General features: G+C 37.3%; 2 protein-coding genes across 14 annotated transcripts in view; one reads left to right on the forward strand and one right to left on the reverse strand.

The window, feature by feature from the left end:
* Window positions 1-25,688, reverse strand: part of PI4KA (phosphatidylinositol 4-kinase alpha) — a 65,185-nt gene that overhangs the window by 25,765 nt on the left and 13,732 nt on the right. For 10 of the 13 annotated variants that reach the window (XR_015707141.1, XR_015707142.1, XR_015707143.1 and 7 more), the window contains 13 exons: window positions 25,058-25,190; window positions 24,290-24,385; window positions 23,363-23,546; window positions 22,473-22,576; window positions 21,351-21,519; window positions 17,516-17,566; window positions 4,276-4,384; window positions 3,585-3,721; window positions 2,521-2,654; window positions 1,451-1,533; window positions 1,103-1,173; window positions 861-985; window positions 254-335 (listed from right to left, as the gene is read on the reverse strand). Coding sequence is in view for 9 of the 13 variants with exons in the window: in XM_087768316.1 (XP_087624442.1) it covers window positions 254-335; window positions 861-985; window positions 1,103-1,173; window positions 1,451-1,533; window positions 2,521-2,654; window positions 3,585-3,721; window positions 4,276-4,384; window positions 17,516-17,566; window positions 21,351-21,519; window positions 22,473-22,576; window positions 23,363-23,546; window positions 24,290-24,385; window positions 25,058-25,190 (1,478 nt within the window). In the remaining 4 variants the exon portion in view is untranslated. The remainder of the gene's footprint in view (window positions 1-253; window positions 336-860; window positions 986-1,102; window positions 1,174-1,450; window positions 1,534-2,520; window positions 2,655-3,584; window positions 3,722-4,275; window positions 4,385-17,515; window positions 17,567-21,350; window positions 21,520-22,472; window positions 22,577-23,362; window positions 23,547-24,289; window positions 24,386-25,057; window positions 25,191-25,688) is intronic. The other 3 variants (XM_087768314.1, XM_087768322.1, XM_087768315.1) reach the window with 2 other exon arrangements.
* Window positions 4,940-14,912, forward strand: SERPIND1 (serpin family D member 1). Its single transcript, XM_009461725.2, has 5 exons — window positions 4,940-5,883; window positions 7,945-8,816; window positions 12,614-12,887; window positions 13,851-13,995; window positions 14,411-14,912. The coding sequence occupies exons 2-5, from the start codon at window positions 7,961-7,963 to the stop codon at window positions 14,600-14,602; spliced, it is 1,467 nt and encodes a 488-aa protein (XP_009460000.1). The 5' UTR covers window positions 4,940-5,883; window positions 7,945-7,960; the 3' UTR covers window positions 14,603-14,912.

The following is a 25,688-nucleotide window of genomic DNA, read 5'->3' on the forward strand; positions in this document are numbered from 1 at the left end:
CTGAACCACACCTGACAACAACCTTCTAGCACCAGTTTTACTGCCTATGAAATAAGGAAGCAAATGCACTCCTTACTTCACAGAACTTAAAATTAAGATCTTATCTATCTTAGTGATTAAAGCAAAAACAAATTAAGAACTCAAATAAGTATCAAATAAATACAAAACAAAGCAAAAAAGTTCTACAAAAGGAAAAGAAAAATGGAAACATACATTTGATTTCCCTAATAGCAGTACTAAAAAAGGAACTTACTGCACTAAGGGACAGTGACAGTGTCTGCAGAATATCTAGCATAGTCTTCAGCACAGTTCCACTCCACAGCAAGTGAGGAAATCTAGAACAAGACAGGATTCAGAAACACAATAACCATGGAGAGCTGAGGAAGGAAATTATTTTATCAAGAAATGGAGCTGCTCAAATAGATATAGAGAGATATATATATATAGCAGCTACATATAGCTATAGATAGCTGCTCTTTGAGCAGCTATATACATCACTAGGTAAGCTCATACTCAACAGAAGCCACAAAGCTTGCCATGGCTCACAACAGCCTAGCTCAATACAGAGTCAAAAGCTCTCTAAGAGCAAGCTAAGCAGAGCTATTTCATAGGCGTTGAGATTGCATTTATTTCTTGGGCACTTTGCTTTGCTCCATCCATGGGAATACTAAGCAGACACAGACACTTTAAGCAGGGGTTTCAGACTCCAGGTTAAAAATACTATTGAATGTTAGTTTTCAAGAAGATGTTTCAGCAGAAGTATCAGCCAAGAAATCCACTTGACCGTTGCCATCAATTGCATAAGTAATCACTAAGCAGTCAATGTGGAAAGAGAACAGGAAAATTAAATCTATACTCACTTGTCTACCAGACCAGATAAGTATTTGTCTGCAACTCTCCTGATCCTCTTGTGAATGTGGTTAAAATTCACCAGCAAGAACTGAGCATGTCTCTCCAGCTCTTCTTCGTTCTCCTTAGTTTTAGGCTAAAAAGCATGCCAAAGAGAAGTATGAAGCTCTTAAGGAAAACAACAAGCACACTTTCATAAACTGAAATGTGAACATTTATACAAATTTAAAATTTTAGTTTCCATGTAACCTACTTTATCAGCCATCATTGTCAGGAAAGCTTCAAACACCTTATCAGCAACAGCTATCACACACTGCATCATGCCTAAGGAATCGAGAGAAGTGACAGGTTTGATTATCAGAATTACATTTGCTTTATAAACCATGTTTAACAGGTAAAAAAGTGTTTACGTTTACTCAGCCAACACGCAACTAAGCTGTTTCAAAACAAACCCACCATTCTTGGCAAGAATAAAGCAACAGCAATCTACTGAACATGATTAATTTCGTTACGTAGTTGCCTGATTTGTCTTAGTTTTGCATGCCTGGAGGTAACTTCCTAGCATCTCAAGTTGCAAGGTAACCCAGACAGGTAATCTTACCAGATTTGTCTTTTTGAATTGCTTTATCCTCAAAATAGCAAAACATAACTTGGAAGCGATCTTGGTCAGTTGAACGCAACACCCTAGGAAAAGAAGAGTTTTGTGGGTTGTTTTCTTTTAAACATCTTCAACACAAATCTATGTACTTTAATTCCACAGTACACACCACACATACAGTCATTGTTCATTTCATGATAATTTTAAGTCTCTAATAAGTGTGATATTGCTATTTGTTTCTACATTCAACTAACAGGGCTCAGATCATAAAATGCTGGTTTGTTACTGCGACAATAACTTTCACACCTCAGGAGTGCGAAACCCGATGATGATGCACTTACACAATAATCACAAACATATAAACATGGTACAATCTTTGGCATTTCTATAGGCTTTGCATCTGTTGAATTTGCATATGATGGAAATACCACTTATTAAAAAATTGTTTCTAAAATACAGCCACAACGTTTCTGGAAACAGTCATCCCTGTTGTCAGTTATTGTCAAAGTCAAAACGTGATGGAGAAGTTTCTTCCTACTTTCCTCACTGCTAGACCTCCACCTCCGCTTTCAGCTACACACTTCTTTGAATTGCAGTAATAAATACACTTAAAAAAAAAAAAGTCTGAGTTCAGTATGTTTGATTAGTACAACCTAACACACAGTACTGAGGAGGGAAAAAAAAGTACACTACAAAAAAAAATTTCTCAGCACCTACATTACGCTAATCTCGTAAATTAGGCAAGTGTCTACACTGTCCTTCGGAGGTGCAAGCACAAGACTCTGTGCAGAGGATACATTACGCTTGCAAGACATGCCTTTGAAGAACCTTTTTGTCCATCTTCTCTTAGTTCCTATACAGAGAAGATCCCATTTTTTGGGCCATACTATATTATTCCATCCTTTTTATCTACTCGAAAGGCATTTTTGCACAGATGAATTCCCAGTCTCGGAATCTTCAATAGAGCTAATAATTCTCATTTATCTTAGTGTCTGGCAAGTCTGGCTTGAACATATGCAGTTTTTAATTTATTTTTTTTTTAGTTCATCAGTGAAAAAAAAAAATATATATACCTCATATACTCTAGGCGGTAAACAGAAAGGAGATAGGTAGACATGGCAAAGTCCAACTTATTGATCAACGCTGACACTTCTGGAGGAGGATCCAAGAGATTTATTATGGTACTCCGCAATTCATTTAATTCAGCCTAGAGATGAATACATGAGGTTATCTGAAGCGGGAGTTACTATATTAGTTTGTGTTCTGAAGACATTTGCTTTCAGCTATTACTCTTTTTCCTTCTTAACCTTCACAAACAATATGCTAGGATGCCTCTGTCTGCAGACTACGACCAACCTGCTCTGACTCAGCAAGTCACGATTCTTCAAATACAGAATTAAACAGAATTAAATACTGAAGTCAAGCTCCCTGCTGAAATAACTGCTAGTCTCCATGCAGAGAAGAAATACAATTCCTACACTAAATGCGTGTAGTTTTGATCAACATCAACCTCGTCCAGCTTCTGAAACTTCAGGGGTCTGTTGTGCCATTCTTTGATGTCACAGAACTAAGTATCTAGGCACAACGCAGATTTCTGTATTATTTGGGAGCCAAAGACATTTCATAAGCTGCAACTCTTCAATCCACTTTACACTGCTACCACAAATAGTCCTCAGGTAAAATCTATCCTGCAAACACTAGGGAGAAAGAAGTATACCAGTACCAAGCCAGAGCATAAAAAGGGAAAAAGCTCACTTAACATTTCTTTGAAAGACTGAATGTGTTGTTTCCTTCCAAAGTTTGTTTGTTTGCTTTTTTTAAACAGTGCAATTTTTGTTTGTCTGATACAAAATGGATGAAAAATTATTCAAAGGCTTCCATCTCCACAAAGACTTGGTTTCTACACCTAATCAAAATAGTGTTGCTACCACCCTAAACACTTGCATTAACACTCAATAAAACTAAACCCAAGTCGTTTAAGTACGCCGCTGTCATAAGAGTAGTGTAAAAAAGCTGTTTTTCACTAATAGGAGGCAGGTTGAATGGGTACTGTGCTATTTCAATATATCATGGTTAGTGTATCATTTAACTCTGATAGGCATTATGGAAGGAGATAACAGAAGAAGTTAATTCTTACAGAAGTCACTGTATCATTCTTCATGGCAGAATTGTACTGAAGAACAGATCGAAGTGGTTCTTTGCTGGGAAATGTGAGTAATGGAGACTTGGTGGCAATTTCACATACACCTTCATACCATTCTTCTGGCCAGAGACCTGAAGCACAGCACAAAGAGGAAGGTGGGGTGAGGGAGAAAAACAGTATTAAGATTCAGAAAGTTAACTAACATTGTCAAGCTTTGTACTACTTCCTAGGGCCAATTTTTCATGCGCTTAAGCACAAACACTCAACACAAGTGATCCATGTTCCAAACACAATAAATATGTTTTGGTAATTCCAAGTGAAGTTTCTCACTGGATTAGAAGTTTCTACTTCATTACTATTGTACTCCATGTGTCTGATCTTCCATTTCAGGAACTTAGCTATCAAAACTCGTACTTAACTAAGGCTAACTGCAGTATTAGCTTCGGAAAAAAACCAAACCCTAAGTACAAGAACTAATTGTACTGTGCTGAATCTCATTGCAGAACAGAGAAAAGATGTAAAGTAATCCTCCCAGAGAACAGTCATGTAAGCTGTTTGCTTTGTAGTGTCTTTATGCCTACAAATTTTCTTCAGCCTACCGCGAATGGTTTACATGCAGGCACACTTACATTCATCAAGAGTTTATATGTGACCATCCATATTGCTCTCTTAGAATTTACACTACCTGATCCTTCCACAGCAAATCCCATCAGCACTGAATACAACCAGAAGTCACGGAACAGCTTTTGCAACCTGGGCTTGGCCTCCTTGATGGGTGGCAAGCGTCTAGTGAGCTACCAAAGAAATAAAAATTAACATCAGAAAATGATGGGAGTTACAATAACTTAATTCCATGCCAGGGGATCAATTCAAGTACCTTCTTTACTACGATTTATGGAAGTAATATTCTGTCATCTATGAAAACTAGTATTACTTTGCTATTGTTATATTGAAGAAAATGAGATCTTGTTAGAATATCTTAAATGCTAACATTTGAGATGCCTGAAGTAACAATTTCCTTTGTTTTACACAGGAATAATACCATGCTGATACAGTAACCTCTGAACAGAATACATAACATTAGTACACTATCAACTGCAGCAAGGAAGAGACCACGCGGTCCTTTAAGCTGTATTGAAGACAATGCCATGCAGCTTTGTTTCAGTGCAAAGGAACTCAAAACCAAATAAATATTAGTCAAACGTACTTCTGGTTGCTATTGTTTATTGGCTTTGTGGAAATACATTGAGGCACCAGTTGGGGATCTTACATTGTCTGCACCCACGCACACAATGACATCAGTTCTGGAGAATTTACTTACTATCTAAACAAGCAAGTAGAGGAGCATTATTTTCAACACGTTTATTAAAATTCTCTGATACTTTTTGCACAAACAGCTGCTACCACTAGAGGAGCACAGTTTATACTCCCAGCCAACATGATATGCAATGTTAGATAAATTTATATAACAAAGCTCATAGTGTGTTATCCTTGAAAGCGACAGACGCACAGGCAGTGTTTAAAAAGTGAAAGAAATGGCCCATTAAACTGCAAGCTTTATTCAGTATGACTGTATATTATTACTGTAAACTTTATTAAGAAAATGTTAGGTTCTAATCTAGCTTGAAGGAGTTTTCTCTAACTGTACAATAATTCCCTTGAGGTATGAAAGCCAGCAGTATTTCAGTGAAACCTTATACAAAGCCAATTTTGGATATACTTGTAAATCATGAGGCAGATTGTTCATTTAAAAAAAACCACACATGAAGAAATCCCTGTATTATAGTAAAATTAATCTGAGTTTAAGCTGGTGAATACCACTGTGGTAAAGAGTTGCTTGTGCAACACAAATGTTTGCACCAATATAATACTGACTGAAGAAGCCTGACCATCACAACCACAGAGGCCTCAACCACATCTGCAGTAAGATGCCCCCCCATTTCAGCACAAAATAGCAGCGACATGGCTTTTACTAGTCATTAACAGTCAAGTTTATGTGCGCGCTTGACTTTGAAACTTTACATACACACCAATTTTTGCTCAAAGATCTTCCTCAAAAGAGAAGAAGTACCTGCAAAGCCATAAAAGTAGTTCAACAAACAACATACAATTCAGCAGAGATCACTAGGCAAGGGAGGGATTTTGGCTGACGAAGTAAGTTTAGCAGTGTTTGGTTTAGAGAATGTTTACTTTGGGAGATACACAAAAAACTAGCGTCAAAGTTCAGATTTCAACTCTGCCATTCCCCTCACTTGAGCTATTCAACACATCCCTTCTGTACAGTGGCTTAAAGGTAAGCTTCATTTACATCTTCTGTTATTTTAAGTAGATCTGACCAAAGACATATACATTGCAGAGTGGGGGAATGTTTTGCCTGTGTAAGCGCAGCTAACCAATAATCGAACTTTGGTAAAGACGAGAATGCAAAGTTGGGAACTAGAGAAAGCAAATTCTTCTATACCAAAAGCAGAAAACATTTATCAATGGTTACTGGACAGAGTGTCTCAGCTGTAACAGCCTGACTTTTGGGGGCAGGGAAAAAAAGTGATGAATTTATGAAGAAACAATAAAAAAAAAAAGACTGATTCAAGTCCTTCAGTCACAGTGTAAAACCATTTAAAAAGCACTTTCTATGGATCCTTCATTGTTGCAAAACAATTCATTTTTTATATGGGATAATCACCTTAAATGGTTTTAGGATTTCAGGCTAATTAGTTTGGGGGAAGAGTTTTGAAAATTTAACTGTTAGTTCAGTTACTTCAGTCCTGCTACAACATGTTTGAAAATATTTTCCTTCAAGCGCTGGTTTTATTCATAGATGTGCAGGTACATATACCTATGTATTTTACTTCTACAGAACAGTTCTTTGGACTATTTGCTAATTTAAAAAAAACATTTAAATCAAGATATTAGTAAGATTTTTGTTTTAACTGTATTCAGTGTTTTGCCCTAGATTATATTGCCATTTTACTCAAAAAAGTACTATCAATAGAAATTGACTTTATATAAAGTCATCAAGTAACCTTCTAAAGAAGTCTGAGCAAAAACCAAGACCCTGGCATTCAGACACCCATTTCACAGTCTCAGTTGATACAGAGCTATTGAACACTTACATTGTGGTCTTTCTTTGACTGTCACAGGAAGGAATTACACTTTTTCATATCTTTTTAAGATCATTGTAATTATTGTAACCCATCACTATGGTGAAAAGTCTCTCAGACCCACTTCTTAGTACAGTGTTTTACAGCTGAGTAAGCCTGACGGATTCTCTTCAAACAATACATATCTAAGATAGTTCTTGATTTTAAAAAAAATTTTAAAAATGCAACAGTCCAGTACTCAGTAGATGAAGAAGAGATTAAGGTCCCCTTCAGAAAAATGCAGGTTCTACTTAAATATATCCTCACACAAAAGAAGTGAGGTTAGAAATCCAGCACTGGGATAACACTAAGACCAGAGAAAGTTCTGTACAGGAACTTACAGAGACTTCACATCATGAAGAAAACGGAGAGCACATGTTGTGCAGTGCTACACAAAAGTAAACCGAAACAAAACATAACTAAAAAGCAGAATCAAGCCAATCCTTTACAGAAGCAGCAGATGAGTATACACAGCTGCAAAAAGTGTGCACAGACATGTAGTAACACACCTGAGTAAGACCAGGAACAGGCCAGGACATATGTTTATGCCTAACGCTTCCCACAGTGCAGTCCCACTAACGGTATTTAATGCAAATACACATCTTTCTCCAGGTTGCTGGAGGTTTTGCTACATCCCTTGATCTCCTTTATTCCATCAAATTTCAGCCTTGCTCCTCCAAAAATACTCGCACAAAACTCCCATTTTTGTTGCAGCTACAGGATGTCTGTTTTTCAAATTCTTCAGTGTATCTCAGCCTTCTGGTATGCTCCTGTAGTGGATCCCTCATCTCTCCTCCTACCAAGTTCAAATCTTCAAACTTATCTTCACGTCGTATTTTTGGCATACACTAGTAACACAGTTGGTACACATTTTAAGTGTTACAGGTTTATAAATAGAGTCCCACATACTTTAGGTAATGAGTTTGGTACTGCTGAAATATGCCAGTAAGAACGACTTCTATGGGAGGAGGTCAACCAATTCTTTGGCAGGCTGGAGGCATTATGTAAGCAAAACCGATTACCAGCAGAACAGATTTATCCATCTAATTAAGCTCTGTTCCACTAAAAAAAAAAAAAAAAAAAAAAAAGCTGTTGAATAAGGTAACTATAGACCTTCTGCTGTGACAGAATTCAGCGTGGACCTAAAATTAGGGAATAGATAACTAAAATTCAATTACCCTGTGCTCTCTCAACTGTGTTATGTTGTCTTCCAGGTTTTGACCTGTCAGAATGAAGTTCCTATTTCATTTGCTTGCCTTTGCTCTCATCATAACCTCCACATTTTGTGGCGTCAAAGACTTCACTGAGCATTTTGAAAGCCTTAAAGATGCACAGCCACATGAAAATGGGACCTATGATATGCCAAACTTACCACCCGAGTTCCACAGAGAAAACACTATCACTAATGACTTGATTCCTGAAGAGGAGGAGGAAGAGGACTATCTAGATCTCGACAAGATACTGGGTGAAGATGACTACAGTGACATTATTGATGCTGGCCCATACATGGTTTCTGAAATTCAGCAAGGAAATATTCTTGAACTATTCCAAGGCAAAACCAGAATCCAGCGCCTCAATATCCTCAACGCAAACTTTGGCTTCAACCTCTACCGCAGTGTGGCAGACAAAGCCAACTCTTCAGACAATATTCTCATGGCTCCTGTTGGCATTTCCACTGCAATGGCTATGATTTCTCTGGGTCTGAAGGGTCAGACTCATCAAGAAGTGTTATCTGTTCTTGGCTTTCAAGACTTCATTAATGCCAGCACCAAATACGAGCTCATGACTGTTCATAATCTCTTCCGCAAACTCACTCATCGGCTATTCAGGCGTAATTTTGGTTATACGCTGAGGTCTGTCAATGACCTTTATATTCAGAAGGACTTTTCTATTTTGAATGATTTCAGAAACAATATGAAAACATATTACTTTGCTGATGCCCAACCAGCTGATTTTTCAGATCCTAACTTCATAACTAAAACCAATGAACGCATTTTGAAGCTGACCAAAGGATTAATAAAGGAAGCTCTTGTGAATGTAAACCCTACAACACTGATGATGATTCTTAACTGTCTTTACTTTAAAGGTAAGAATCTGTTATTTCAGTCTTAGCAATGGATTTTCTCAGTTTGCCATTCACTGCATACTTCATTAGAAACCCCAGACTGAACTTAACTCTAGTCTACAGTTCAAAAAAGCTTATTGACTCCCTCATTAAGAAGAATCTCTATTATTAGCCAGTTTTTTGCATGTTTCTATAGCACACTGATGTTCCAGTCATGCCCTGAAGTTAGTGGGCACTGTACAAACACACCAAATGCTTACTACATCCAAAACCTTGTAGTCTGAAAGTGAGACTAAAAAACAACATATGAATGCAGAACAGCCTCAGAAAGCATAAGCTTTGTAGAAGTCAGATGATGAGGTATTACTTCATGTGCAAGTTATTAGTCACATTCAGTCCTGCTTCAAGTTATTGGCTTCACTGAAATGGTACAGGTTGATTTCAGTTAAAACACTTAACATTTCTGAAGCATTCAGGATTCGTAGGAATGACTATAAAGAATTTCAGCTTAAAGTACGTATTTTTTATACGATCAGAGCATGATCCTTGTCAACAAGCCTATGCAGGGGACTGAAGAGAACCACCAAAACAGTATTCTTCTAAAACTAAAACCAAACACATTCACTACTTGGAATATTTCAGTTAATTAAGCAAGAACTGTCTGCTGCTAGGGGCTCCTACATGTTTCACTATAGGCTGAACACTTAAAGATGCTTGAAGTAAAGACTGTACAATATATTCTTATTATAAATCCTTATTTTCAATTGCTTTACATTTAAACTAAGAGTCTGTGGTGAGATTTTCAGCATTGCTTATCTGCCTCAGGTTGAAAGTTCAGTAATTTTTTTTCAACAAACTTTTAAAGTGGTATTAAAGGAGCAAAAAGTGGGAGGTGCCAATGAAAGAGGAACTAAGGGAAAAAAAGGGATCTGTTACTGACTAAGATGAAAATCAGATGAAGGTGACTTAGAACACTGGTAAGGAAAGACAGATTAGCACAAAAGGATAACAGTGTTTGGAAGTACAACATACTCCTTTCCATAACTTATAAAGGAGTTTCAGTTTTCCAATTATGTCCCTGCTTCCAGGAAACACGCTCAAGGGCTCTCTTACACCTGCCTTCTCAGCATTTGATTATAGGAACTTCTAGGAACACCACTCCTGTAAGTTTATGAAACGTACCTTTTCCCACTCACTTGCAAGGCACTACTTCCTTGAATAATGCTACTTGTCTCTTTAAAAGATCTGAAGCAGTCATTAGCATAAGATCCAAATAATACCCTGTTCTGAAGTACCATCCCAAAGGGACTTATTTGTATCATTAAGTACATCTCTGATGATCATATCATATATTAAATACATGGCTTTACTGTCCATCAGACCATCCTAAGAAAAGGATTATGCAAAGTGAAACAGATGCCTTGTTTTTTCACAATTCCGTCAAATTTAAAATACCTTCTTGTTTTACTTTGAAGTTATTAAATACTTGTACTATCTCAAAATAACAAAACCACCACCAAAAATTAAATAGCTTTAGTACTGGATCTCTTAAGACCAAAAAGACTCTTGGCTTTTTCTTCTCTCCATGGAGTCCTTTTAGTCCAAATTGCCTTGGGCGCTGTCTGCTGAAGGCTGTAATTTCTAACCCTCAAAATCAAAAAGATCAATTCTATATTGCTGTCTCCCATGCTTTCGTGTTATAGTGACAGTCTCCTGCTAATTCTATTCCGCGTGGAACCGAACTTTTTAAAAGCAAGTTCTGCTCCTGGGTTTCCTACTTTCCCCACTAGTCCTTCTAGACGTGCTAGGTTTTGTCCACATCTTTCCATTTACAGTATTTACACTGTCTGTATCATTGCAGACAAGCTCTGTTAAGCCCTCAGAGCTAAAAAAACTATGAGTATTCTCTGGTACACAGAGATGCTCAGTACAAGTGATACTGAGTAGTGGGATACTTGCCAAACACCATGAAGTCTCAAGCTCCTTTTATATTAAATACCATCAAGAAACTATTGGAAATTATTCACGTTGGTAAGAAGCAAGTTTTATCTTACGTAGGTGTCCAGTCTACCTCTAACTGAGATGCACCCTCCATTCCGCAGAGGTCTGAACAATCGTTTATGAGCTTCCTATCAAGTAGCAGCTGGTTATTTTAGCCATGGTAGATCATGGCAGCTTTTGACAACTGACAAATTTTGACAGATCCAAAATTGCTTCTGTGAGATTCTAGTCACGAATGCAAGACAGAAGTCAATTAGTGGAGACAACACTTGCCACCACAGATGGATCCAAAAGACATCTCGGTGGGAAGATTCAAAACAGGAAGTCACAAAAGTTAGTGAAGTGCCAACTGGTTGCAGCTGATCCCAGACGACTACATGCCTCCTGCTGGAGAACAGTATTTTACCCCAAGACAAACACTGAATTAAAGAAAAAAGTTCCCCAGCTCCTCTCTTTTACTAGGAAGAGCTGATAAATGTCTTCCATTCCTCAGGTGACAACAGTGCTGCTGAAGCTCCCCCGACCCACAGCAGCTTCATGTCTTTACTTAGCTAGAGTCCTACGCCTGTGAATTCTGCTCCCTGAAGAACAGACAGATGTTGGCTTTTCCCGAGAAGTGAGACAATTTGTTAGGGAACAGCACAATCCATTTTATATCCCGTTCCCTTCAGAATATTAACCACACTCTGATCACTTCTCAAACTGCTCCCCATCAGCCCAACATATGAAGAAACTATTAGAATGAAAGTTGGACTTAAGGCTTTTTTTGTTACTTCACAGTCAATTTTGCAAAGTCAGATTAAGGATCTCAGAATCACTTGCAACCTTTTAAAAAAAGGTTACTGATTAAGGTTAAATTTGTAGTCTCTCCACACAGTCACAGCCACACTTCCCATGTACTTGCTTGCCAACAGTGACCGAAAATCCAGAGTTTTATCAGGAAGTACCAGTAACCCTGTTTCCACTACAAAATTCTAGCTTTTTCTGCCCGTTAAGAAAAAAATAGCGTTTTTTCCAGAGCCTCAGTTCTGAAAAGAGATCAATAGGAACACCACTTTAAAAAAGCACCTTCTTTTACACAGTTGATAAATATTTGGGGTACCCAAAGAATCCTCACATAGGAAGATTCAAACCCTGATGGCAAAGCTTTCTGGGCTGCAAAATACGTTGAAATGTATTCTCTGGGCACAAACCTGTCAGATGACAGGCTCATGTAGGTGTGCTGAAATCACACCAAACTGGCTCATAGAATTAAGCATTCAACACCCGAACTCTTCAGGATGTCTTTACACAGAAAGTTAACTGGCTTGAATAGACTAAGTCAAGGTAATGCCTTCAGCATATCATCTTCTATGCAAAATGAAAACAGCCATTACTTAGCTTGATGTTTCTGATGCTTTGAACAGTCTGGTTTCAAGTATCAGATCTCTCAGAAAACACAGCTGTGTCAGTTGTTTTGCTAGGTGCAAACCCTGTCAAATATTTTGCATCTGTTTAAACTTTGTAATTTCTAGGTTCCTTGTAGAAAAAAAATCGTACATACAAAGCCCTTTCAGATCTCCAGTTTGTGTTTACCTGCTTTTGTAATTCAGAACATTCAAATCAGACAAATGTTAAGTTAGAAAGAAAGTCAGGAATTTTAAAGTCACTTCAAAACTTGTCTTCTTAGTCAGGCTTAATTGAAATCAACAATCTCCTACAGTAATTCCCAATTCTCATGAATTAAAACTTAATGTAAATGGTTATTCTGGGAATATTTTATTAAACAAGGACCTTAGGGGTTTTTTGTTTATCTGTCTTCTGCATTGTATTAACAGGAACTTGGGAGAATAAGTTTCCAGTGGAAATGACAACGAAGAGAAGTTTCCGACTGAATGAGAAGCAAACAATAAAGGTTCCTATGATGCAGACTAAAGGGAACTTCCTAGCGGCTGCAGACCCCGAGCTAGATTGCAGTGTGATCCAGCTCCCCTTTGTGGGTAACATCAGCATGCTGATTGTACTTCCACACAAACTCTCTGGCATGAAAGCCCTAGAAAAGCAGATAACACCCCAAGTGGTGGAAAAATGGCAGAAGAGCATGACAAACAGGTATCTGCTGAAAAGTACACCTTGCTAAAGTCTTAATGTATTTTCTTGATGAGGTTGATAAGGGTAAATAAAGAGCACAGAAGATAACACGATATTTTGATTAAAAACATTAAACCTAAATAAAAACCCCAAAAAGATGGATTTATTGAATTAAAAATTCAGGACCAGTGATCTCTCAAAATGTAAATATCATCAAGAAATCAAGGATGATTGAGGTGGGAAATTCCAATGGAGTTCCAAAATTCTTTCTATTAAGTATTTAATGCTGTAGATTTAAAGAAAAAATTCTAACTGATAAAGTTTACAGTGAGGAGGAAAAACAGGAATTGAAAACAACAGGTTATTTGTGCAGAATAATCTCAATCATATGGAAAGCAGCCTATTTCATTTCAGCACTATGCATTTCAACATATCTGTTGCTGTAGAGGCACGCATTCAGTAATCAACAGTGGACATCGCAATTACGGGAGAGAAAAATTATCTGGCCTCTCTTGTGCAAGATGAGACTAGGTGGTATCTGTCTTCAGACTGGATAAAAACATAAAAAGAGCTGATTTGATGTGCTATTCAGGAAGCCAAGCTATTTCTATTGCATACAATAAGCGACAAATTTCCAGTTTAGTACTCCAGAAAACCTGACAGTTCAACATTTATTACAGGCATATCCAACCATATACTGAGCTGCTCAAAGCCATATATCATATACACATAAATCAATCGTAAATGAAATATTAAATTGACGAACTAACAGTGTTGGGAAGGAAATTAATTCTTTAAAACACAGCTTAAAAGTAACGATGCCCAAGTTTTGAAAGTAGAAGTACAGTAAACAGTCCTGTATATTACTGTGTCCTGTTTGCTCAAGACAGCAAAAAAACCAAACTGCAACAGATATGTAAAGCAAAGGAGTCATGCAAATATGTATCTCCTCAATGATTTTTTTTTTTTTTTTTTTTTAACTAGAACAAGAGAAGTGGTTCTGCCTAAATTTAAGCTGGAGAAGAGTTATAACTTGATTGGTTATCTGAGATCCATGGGAATAGAAGAACTGTTCAATGAAAAAGGCGACTACTCCGGTATATCAGATGAGAAAGTCACCATTGACAGGGTATTTACTCGTCTCCTCTTTTCATTTCCTTTCTCATTAAACTATATCACCTGAAAACATGGCAACACAGTAATAATAATTCACAGCAAGCCAAAATAATATTTTTTCTCATCTTTCCTGGAGGACATAAGAGGGATGTGGGTTTCTCTGCATGTCCTTGTCTATTCATGTAACGAGGAACATGTTTAATCAGATGTCAAAGGCACTAAAAGTGGCATGGTCAGTTGGGAACAAGCTTATTCACAAAACAAAACCAAAGGATTGCTGCCGCATAGGAGTTACCGGCAAGAGTGTCACAAGGAGGCCACGTGCAGCACATGGAGGGGGGGAAGGCTGCGAGCACATCATTTGAGTATACTTAAGAGATCCTCAATTTCTTTTTTGTTTGTTTTCCTTTTTTTGTTTGTTTAAACAGTTCAATCATCAAGGCACAATAACTGTGAATGAGGAAGGCACAGAGGCTGGAGCAACAACCAATGTCGGGTTCATGCCTCTTTCTACTCAGATTCGCTTTATTGTCGACCGGCCCTTTTTGTTTCTCATCTATGAGCATCGTACCAGTTGCCTTCTATTCATGGGTAGAGTTGTCAACCCAGCCAAGTCTTAAAAGCAGAGACGACCTCCAACACGCTGTTATACATGGGATGTATAATTACACGTTAATATACCAGTATCATAAAGGAAATTTTATTGTCATATTAGCCAATACAAAAGCCACTGGTATCAAAAGAAAATATATTATCTACAGGTAGTTTCACATGAATGGACTCATAGCAGTAGATAATTTAACTGCAATTTAAAATGGTTAGTGCCATGTATCGATACAAGTGTATTAAAAAAAAAATCAAAGTAACTTACACTTTGTGTTCTACTTCAGTGTATAAAATGTAATCAATAAAATATTTAGACTATCTGGATTCTTGCAGTTTAGTTCTAAATTTGTGCTAGGACACTACTATAATAAATAGGAATAAGGAAATCCTGAATACCTGGCCAGTCTTAGAAACCTAAGTCTCTCCTGGGTATTTTACATAATCTAACTTGGAAAAGAGTAGGTGTCTACATTCTTTCTTTTGCTTGCATCATTTAATATTCAGCAGACTGATACACACAATTAACCTCATGGACCAGTGTACCAAATAAGAGGAGATAAAAATGTCTTGGAGGAATGAAGTACTAAGGGATCCACTACTTTTCCCCAACCTAACTTGTATTGTTTCAATAGAGTTCTCAGATCTTCATCAGTACAAGCAGTATCAGAATTAGGCCAACCAGGTAAGTTATATGAAGATACTTAGAATACCTTTTCTAGTGAAAGCAGCTAGCAAAATGCTCTTTTCACCAGCTCAGTACCACCTAATCCTTTCATGATTTATAGCAATCACATTTGTTAAGAATTCAAATACACTCTCCACACCTGATTCAATGGATGAAACCTTTCAAGTCTTAAACTAAGACTGTAAGCTTTCTGAATCATTCTGGTAAGAACATGAATGCTGTACAGAGCTTGTTTCACATTTGAAAAAGAGAAATTTATGTGCGCTCTGTAGCATATTACTACCTGCCCGGTACAAGGAACAGAGTTCCAGCTTACATTCAAGTTATTAAAGCCAATGAACATCCTCACCTTTCCATACCTTCCTTTGGATCGTACCTTTTAAAAAAAAAAAAAATGCTTCACAATCCAGTGAGCATATTTTTATTATTATTTGTGCTATCAAATATTGTATCCATCTAAATATATTCCTATTATAAATTTGTCTTATGTTAGCAAAAATATGCAAATTAAGCTATAAGAAAAGCATATTCAAAAGATTAGATATTCACACCCTAGGTTTAATTAGTTTATCAATGATTAAATGAGCTGGAGCATCTGAAATATGGGGGTTTTGAGACCTAAGTAACAGGAATTATTCAAGGGAAAGAGGTCAAACAGAAAAGCAAATCAGCTACTGCTCAAAACTCATGATCTTCATACATTGTGCAAGAAAGTCAAATATTTGCTTCAACAACCCTAATGTAACCATTAACTCTTGCTTCAGATTCTGGCACTATCTGACTCCATTTAAAGGTCACATTGGTTAAGAAAAATACAGTTATCACTAGCTATTCAGAACAAATATATCATCAATAAAAATTTGAAACCGAAAAGTACTTCCATAACTTTTACATTAGGTCTCTAACAAGCACTGATCTTTTCTCAATATGCAAGGAATGATCCTGCTTTCACTCAAATCAGTGCTGGCATTACCGACAGTTGAAAAATACTACCCACTAGAATATATCTCTCAACACAGGACTAGCTAGTTCATGCAAAAACTGAGCAGCTATTGAATAACAGCCATCCAAGACATTTATAAACACATTTCTGTAAAGCTAGGATCTGGCCCTTGTGATCGCTGGTGAATTCAGGAAGAACTTATGTTGGAAACTGGTGGAAGAGACAGGGAAAGGAAAGGAACCGTTCTTTGATCTTTAACCAGTGCTAATTTTAGGCTCTGCTCTTTGAAAAGCTTCAGTAAAGAGGTTTGTGAGGGCAAGGTATGAAATGAATTATTTTTTTCTGCTTGTTAATGGATGTGCACTATGAACAAGTTACGAGTAGGCATACCTACTGCAAGTATGTAATACATTTTCCCCTTTTGCCCCACTAGCTGCGTAGGAAAAGTTCCACAGAAGAATTCAACTTCAGGAGGGGAGAAAGCAACATGATGCTTTTTGTCCTCTACAAAGTTTGTCTACGGATCTTTTAGAAATTATGTTTTTTTTAAAAGTTACAGCAGTTAGGCAACTAGTCCTACTGACTTGGAAACCCAGCTTGGACATATCAAATTTTCTGTTGGGAGATCCAGAATGGTTGCACACCAATTTTTGGCTGAATTAGTAGTTATACTTTGTTAAAAAAACTGGTTTTCCCCCAGAAAAAGTTGTCATCCAAGACCAAAACCAGATATACCTCAAAATAAATGAGTCTGGAACGGACATCAGTGTCCTTGCACATTTCCTAAAATGCTTTCAAGCATGACAGCCAATTCTAGTTTCAGAAGACACAGGACACTTCCTCCCTCCTTTCTCAAGAATTCTTTTTTTTTTTTTTTTTTTTCTTTTAAGAAGCAGAATTCACTGTGCTGCCAAACTAAGATTTATTTTTAACTCTGTTTCTATTCACTTTTGTTTTTCACTTTTCTCCCCAGGCCACAGATACGTGCTGTTTATTACATTGCATGCCAAACGCTATTCAAAGAAATATCTCCGGTGGTATTATTTAGCTCATGAATCTCTTGAATTCATGACTAGCAACAATCTAACCCTGAATCACAAAAGATTAATTATTTTAAGAGATATGTCGTTATTAAACAAATGTTTCCCCCCCTCTTAGAGCAAAAAATATTATTTTACAATACTATTATATTTCTCTTGGATGCTTAATCAAATCCTTTGACCATGAAATAGCACTGATATTTGATGTATGTGAAAAAAAATTACTCTGTTAGCAACAACCCAACCATTGGATACTCACCACAGCAATAACAGGAATAAGCACACCCAGATTCCCTGCGCTACTGGAGGCCTGGAAAAGAAGCAAGCAAATTATCAAAACATCTACAAAAGCATTTCTAAAATACCTGCTACAAGACATATTTCAGGCATCAAACATTCCTACTGTCTCTGCAAATGAAAATATACATTGCCAATTACAACTCTGTATCTTGCAAACAGATGTGCACGAGGTGGCCAAGAGAGCACCCCAAAAATCCACAGGACTGGGCACACCCTGGAGTCTTCCAACAAAGCTTTTCAGGTGGCTCCTCACAGATTATTGAAGGGATATTTTTTCCCCTTCCAGCACAGGGTCTTCTATGTTTGGAAGTTAGGTATTATGCCTTGAGCTAAAGCAGGGGGAAATATTCATTGATACCACATCTACTCTGGCATCCAACAACTGCAAGAAAAATGCTCACATTAAATGGGTAGCCACAGTCAAGTGACAAATGTTTACTAAAAGTCTCATTTTACTACCAAAATGAAGTAAAAAAAAAAAAAAAATAACAAGTCTGTAAAGAGACACAGTTTTCAAGAAGTTATATAAGCAGGGGGAGCAGCCTTTTCCATTGAAATATAAGAAGCATAAGGAAAACACATATTTCTTTTGACTTGTTAGGACTTTTTAAATTGCACTCTCTACAAGTGTGTTTGCTCCTGGCCAAATACAGTGTTAAAAAACTGAAAACATTCACTGCACACAGCACGTTGCCTCTCACCTTCTCTGATAAGGCAAACAGTGATAGCACAGACACCATCCTCAGAGACATCTCCTCTCTAAAGTCTTTCCCTACCTCCCATGTCCCTCCACATTGGATTTGGGAGGGAAAGAACTCTCCAGCTTCCTCCTTACAAGAGAGGGACCAGGTACAGAGACTGCTGGTCCCACAGGGAGGAGGCAAGGCAGACATGCTAACAGGGCGCAGCTTTGCATGAAGCAGGATAAACCAAAAGGAAGCAATTTTTTTAAAGAGAGAGAGCGAGGGAGAGAAGAAAGGGGGGGGGGAGGGGAAGGAGAGAAACAAAGCCAAATAGTCTTCAGATGAAACAATAATGATACAACCCAACTAAAACATATTTTAGTTATCCTTCCTGCAGTGTCCAAGATAAAGCAAAACAAAAGATGGACCCTTAAATATTTTTGAAGGGAATAAAAGAACAGCACTCAAGTCACTCTAAGGGGTAGGAACAACTGGAAAAAGTCACTGTATTTTTTTTTGCTAGCATCAGGACAGTCCCCTGCACATGACTAACTGCTGCAGAGTCAGAGTAGAGATGCAAGCTAAATGATAGCCAGAACCAAGCACACAACACCAACAGATAGAACTGTAGAAAACCCACTTTTCTACTAGCATTTTTATTACAAACATGGAATATCAGCCTCTTTATGACAACATATGGCCCTGAGGATGAAGAAGATGCAATGACTTCCATCCCTGGGCATACTCTGAGGACATTCGTGTTAACTATCAGCAACAGAAAAAAAAAAAAAGTTATTTTTCTTCCCCTCACAGAAGCCACTTTTGCATGGTTGAAAAATCTGGTTTAAAACAGAACAAATAAGCCACTGAAGCATTTTAATTATTAGCAAGCAAATTTAAGTCCATAAAAAGATATGCTGAGAAGCAGAGGACATAGGCAAACTATCAAAGAAAAAAAATTGCTTTTGTTTGGGAGCACAGCATGTGCAGTGTTTTACCTACTCTATCTCTTCTTGAAAATGAAGTAACTCACTCTTCAGAACACCTTTCATAACTTACTCTACATTGAGTATTCTAGTGAAACCTTCTATCAGTATCTTCATAATAAAGAAACACTGCCTCCTAGCTCAAATCCATGTTAAATCAATCACATATTTTTCTGTTTCCAGGTGGCTTTAAGTCAGTGCAGCACTTTGTCTGCCATAGTGATTCCAACACTGAACCAGTGGAAAAATATCCCTGGAAGGAGGAGGGTGGAAACTAATTTAGAAGTGTCACTTTAGAGCAATGTTTACAATATGTTTTTCACCATTTCAGCTCACTTATCTGTGGTTAAAAGGATCTACGAAACCTGTGGAGAGAAATTTTCCACCATAGACTTCACGAAAAGCAGATTCTAGACATGTCCTAGGTCCCTTTTAAGGGAAGAGCCGATATCCCCGATTAAATGCAGTCTATCTTCAAAGCAAACAGATTCCTTTCAGAGGGATTTACCAAGACTTCACCCATCCCATAAAAGGATAAAGAAAGAACTTAGTACTATTAAAATGTAGCATGCACAGGAGGGGGAAAATAAAAGAGGTTAAAAAGAAAAAAACCCACATTGTTCCCCTCACTACTAGGAAAATGTGCCTATTTCAAAAGGAAGTGTTACCTATCTGCCCTAAAAAGCAGGGAACAGGTCTCAAACTGCATCTCCAAGAAAACCTTAACTTTTCAGTATGAACACATTTGAATTATTAAAACATACAAGTGTATTTTTTGTATATAAAATCACTATCAAACACGGTGAGGTTTTACAAGTTATCCTAAGGCAGTGCATGAATGCCCAGAGGTTACAGTATTTGAACACCAGGGAGGAACATAACTGGAGGAAGGCTCTAATTTTTTTATGAGTAGGGTGCAACCACATTTTGCTTTTCAAACGATAATATATATCTCAAGAGCAAAAGTCAAGGTTAACAGCTTGTTTATGAGTATATTTTTAGAGCAAAGATGAGAGGAACGCATTGTGGGAAAGGCTGAGATTTTTGTTTGCTTCTTAAATAGAATAGGCACATTGAGTACTGTGGATACTTTATTGAAATGGAAAGAAAAGCTAATACGAAGCGAGGTGAAAAAGTCTTCACATTAAGAAAAAAAGCAGAGAGTTCTGAGTGAATAACATAACTGCATATAAACTGCTCCTGCAAAAATTTAGTTAGCATTTAAAGACATTCCTCCTCCAAACCTTCTCATAGACTTTTAACGGCCAGTATGTGTTAAATTTCACAAATCACAACTGAAAATTGCATTTTAAAAGAGTTCTATTTTAAAACAAAATCACTCAAATATACTCTTCTGCAAAGCATTCTTACCATACAAATTAATCTAAGAGACAAGTCTCATCTTCCTTAGGCAAGTTTTTTGAATGAACTTGCTCTCTAAATAAAGCACCCCTAAAAATCATCAGAGATTTTTATTAAATCTGTAATTTTCACTTCACTGCACCGTTTCCATTATAAGCCTAGATAGACAGACCTGCATCAACTTGGATCTTGGGGTGGGGAAAAAAAAAAAAACAAATCAAGATGCACCTACTCATAGAAGCAATTCAGGATTAATCAGGATGACATAAGCTGACTACTTCAAGCTGGACGTTGGACTAGATGACTTCTTGAGGTCCCTTCCAACCTGAGTTTTCCTATAATCCTATGACACCACTAAAATTAGAATTAGAATTCTGTCACATCTGAAGACACTTTAAGAATCAGTAAGAGGCATTCAGTAGTCAGCCTTCCGTATTTCTCTTTGCAGCTCTGCCTCTAACAGCTCAACACTCAAGACAGTTTACTCAGCCTCACACAAAAGCAGGCTCAGCTGAACAATAGACATACCACTGCTTTATCTCAGATACTATGTACAGATTAGTTAGGTGTTTGAAAGGCATTATAGACTTGCACTCATATTCCATGATCAGAACACATTCTTGGGTTTAATAAAACATGATTTTTTTCTTCTGTGTGTGTAAGGTGTGGGTTTGGTTAAAAAAACAGACAGAAGACTATGTTTAGTAGTGCCATCCATATAAATGCACAGTTGCATACAATTAAAAAACAGTGAATATCCAACCTTCAGTGCCGGTCCTTTCTCACTTGCTCTCTCACTAGCTCTCTTTCCTTCTAGCCCAAGCTGAACAAACAGTTCGAGCAAGTTCATCAGTAGTTCATCCACAAGGTGTTCTCCTTGAATGTTAGCAGCGATGTTGGCTAGGGCATTAATGACTGCTAAGGAACAGTGTCTGAGAAGAAAGAACAGTTATGAACAAGCAATTCCTCAAAGTTTTATAATTTCAGTGCTTTCTTCATAATGCTGATAGTAACTCTTGTAATTAGGCTGCTGACATTTTTTCACTCAGGTTTTCTTGGGAGGGTTTTTTTTTGTTTTTATGAATAGCACATCACTTTGCTAATAACTGAAATGCAATCAGTATTTAAGTGAAAAACTATTTGTAAGCTTTGCCTCTGGAGGGCATTTCATTTACGATACTGTCATGGCCAAAAGGAAATTACTTTCCTGTAGCAGATATGGCTACAGATAAAAAGCAGCAAAGGGCTGCGTTTTTGCATAGGGAAAGCTCTGGAGCAGAAGAATCAGAACTAGTACCAGTTGTTGTTAAAGCTGAGATTGAATTGGGTCAGACAGTATGTTAAAACATACTGACAGGAATAGTCCTCTTGGTTACTCACATACTACATTAAAAGATACCCAGCCTACCCTAACTATCAACCAAGTCAGTGATAATTTTCAGGGACTACAATGCATACTTACATACTAAGAATTAAATTATTAATGGCTTGCATTTAATCCCTAACAAATAGTGGGACCACATTTAAAAAATAAAACACACACAAACCCAATGGAACTTCATTAGCTTTTCTAAGCTAAGAGATTAATTACTCGAGTTAGAGATAACATAAGTCATCAACGTCAATTACCATTTACAAACATTAACTCCTTACGGGGATGGGGAATGAATACTACCTGTAGTGAAAAACATTTTTCGGAATCTCTACATTATGAAGTGCTACTATTTTTAAACTAATATATTACTTTTTAACATCAAAGAAAAAAGAACAGTACTATTTATAACCTCGTTATAAAACATAGCGGGAAAAAGTCAAAGTCCCTGATGTAGCATAAAGGATATTCGATATAGTATTCATACATTTAAGGGACACAGCTAAGTGTTACCTGTATCCATGATCCTTATAGTCCTTTGTGGCAGAGTAAACAACTGAGCTTGCTTTAACACTGATTTGCTGAAACAGATTCCACACCTCCTGGTAAATATATTGCTGGGAAAAACAAAAGAAAACAAAAACCAAACCACAAATCACTCAGTAGAGCTTATTGAATACAATCTCTCTAAAGAACAACCCTGTAAAATACACTAAGTACTACAAAGTTCTTCAGATACGTATCTAGTCATAGCCTGAGCAACGGTTTCAGCTTCCATAAAGCACACAGTGGAAGTGCTTTCATTAGTGTTTTTAATTGCTCCAATTTTACAGATTTCTTTTACAGAATTCTTTAAATCTGTGTTCCTGATGGAAAACTTTTTTTCCAGGCTTCTGAGTTCTGGCAATTAATTGATTGCTCAGAGGCTCTAATTACATTTAGTACAGGTAAGTCAGTTAATCCTTGTATAACTGAAAAAGGCAATCTATACTTTCAAATATATGGACCTACAAGACTTCGAAAGTTAATTACTGATATGAAAAAAGATACTGTGCACCTATTTGGGACATAGGCCAAGTTTACAAACTTCTTAATAACTTTTGAAAACATTGAGTTTGGTGTTTTGTTTTGGTTTTTTAAGAAACTTTTATTATTTTCTATGGGGACTAATCTTCTTTACAGGGACAGCATTTTACACATTATTAATTAGCTTTTGTTTTCTGATGCCACAGAGACATGAGGATTATACAAGCGCATACCTGTGGTGAAGAAAAAAAAAAAAAAAAAAAAACAAACAAAAAAACTTAAAAGCCTTCTGCAAATACAGTTTCTAAAATATGTTTCCTTTTAACTAAAGGAAAGGGATCATGAACTGGCACTCTCTTGGCCAGTTCTTTCCTTACATTTCCAGTGATAACCAAGCAGCCCAGCTGATCAATGATGAGTACATCAAGATGAGAAGGCGGCTGGCAAAACTTCTGCTGTAAGATCTGTAGGATGGGTTCCATCATTTTTGGGGTGTCCCTCAGTGCCACTGCAATGTGCCCTAGAGCACGAATTGTGTGGTCAGGAATCAAATGAGCTTCCCTGTTACAAAAAAAACAAAACAAAACCAAACCCAAAACCATACATGTAACTGTTCAACAGTTATCAAGACCTCCAAGCATGGTTACATTTCATGCAAGAAACAGTTCATATAACTAAATTTAAACATCACTAACAGCTTTAATATTGCCACTCTATATACCCATCTACTCCCAACATTAACATTAGAGATATACTTCCACAAGTTGGTTTTCGAAATAAAAAACACCTCCCCCCCAACACTATCCAAGAAACCCACACTAATCCATGAAGAAACTGTTCTAGAAACAACAGTGAAGAGAGGTAGAAGTGATCTGCAAAACATTAATACAGGACAGTTAGACCAGCTACTATAGGACCTCCCTTTGGAGGTTTCTTGGTTGGCAAGTCTCTTAAAAATGAAGCAAGTCAAATGCCACAAGTGAGAAGCCGTGTCTAACCATAAAAGATGACTGAAGCCTGAAGGGTACAGCAGAGAGAGTATCACTCAATCTAGGACTCAAAATTGGCTAATACTCACCAAAGATTTGCTGATTCAATCAGATAAAAATGAATCCATACCTCTCAGTATGAAAACAAGGGCTCAGCTCTGCAAAGATTTGCATGGGAAGATCTTGACCGCACATACAAGCTCACTAACCTCAGAGACACTTAATTCTAAAATAATGCTGCCTGTACTTACATCTTCGAATAAGCTTTAGGTTCACTGAGTGAAGAAAAAATTGGTTTGATGACTAACAACTTACTTATCACTCTCTTGAGAGATGTACAGACGGTTAGATAAACTGGCAAGAAAGGCCTCAACAATCACCGAATCTATAGTCAAGCCAGCTTTCAAGCATCTGGAATAACAATGAACAGAAAACTTGCTAGAACAGCCAAAAAAAAAAAGTGCATGAATTAAACATTTGACTTTTTACTACTTTAAATGCATGCCAGGTGTAAGAGAAAAAAGTTTATACTGATGTATAAGAACTGACTGCCTAGGAACGCTGTAGGTGTATTTTAAAAAATGAGCGGAGTTTCTACTGCTGCTTTCTCCAGCAACAATACAGACGAGGATATGCAATAAGCTAAGTTCAGAATCCACTGCTTTAGAAACTTTAATCCCTTGTCTCTAGTCACCAACTATTTGTCTTTCCTCCAGCTCTCTGTAGCTGTCTAGAAGGGAAGGATAATCATTACACTGCCCACGTCTGAGTGCATAACAATCCTTCTGTTACAGGAGGCTCACTCAACATGATAACCTAAGCAGAAAACAAAAACTCCACTGAGTATCAAAACGGCGACTCGCATGAATTACGTAGGTGGGAAGCAAAACAATGAGACTGAATTATTATTTTACAATTAGGTCATAAACAGAACCAAGAGATGTCTGAAGGAAAATGAACTCATGATTCAAAAAGGCAAAAAGCCTTTATAGCAGCACGAGCAGCACCTTCTGAACGGTCACAATACTTTTCTGCTAGGGAAATAAAACACGTGTTCCAACATGGTGCAAGTCTCTCTCTTACCTGCAGATGTTGTCTATGGCAATGTCACGCAGCTGCTCATACATGGATGGTTGACTTTTCTTGCCAGGCATTACATTTAGAGTGGACTCTGAATGCTCGTTGGTTACGCTAATCTTGATGTCGTTACCACCTACTAAGAACACAGAGTACAGAAATCAACACCATTTGAAATACCTTTTTTTCCCCAAGATGAGAGCACACAGGGAGGGCAATATCTGGTCAGTGAGTGCAAAACAGCTTACTTTACAGCTCAGAGAGCTGAAGAACTTTGGAAGTGCACGTGTTGTCACTAGCTATGCAAGATATTACTGCATTTAACTATTCCTAAACAATTATTCCCAAATTTAGTCACCTTCAGTTCTCATTTTACCTGTTCTGCTTTAGTATTATGATACTGCTTTTGCATTAGCAAGCGATTTAAATTGAACATTTTCATTTTGGAAATCATAACTTGATATTACAATTTAAAAACAACAACAAAAAACCTGCCAAACGCCATCAAGACGGTCATGGGGCTGGAGCACAAGACCTGTATGGAGAGTCTTAGGAACACAGCCTTGTTCACCCTGGAGAGGAGGCGGCTTTGGACAGACCTAATGGCTGCCTTCCAAAGCGTAAAGTAGGTTACCAA

This window comes from Nipponia nippon, unplaced genomic scaffold, assembly GCF_047370975.1.
Source record: "Nipponia nippon isolate SJK-2023a ecotype South Korea unplaced genomic scaffold, ASM4737097v1 scaffold_30, whole genome shotgun sequence".
Taxonomy (NCBI): Eukaryota; Metazoa; Chordata; class Aves; order Pelecaniformes; family Threskiornithidae; genus Nipponia; species Nipponia nippon.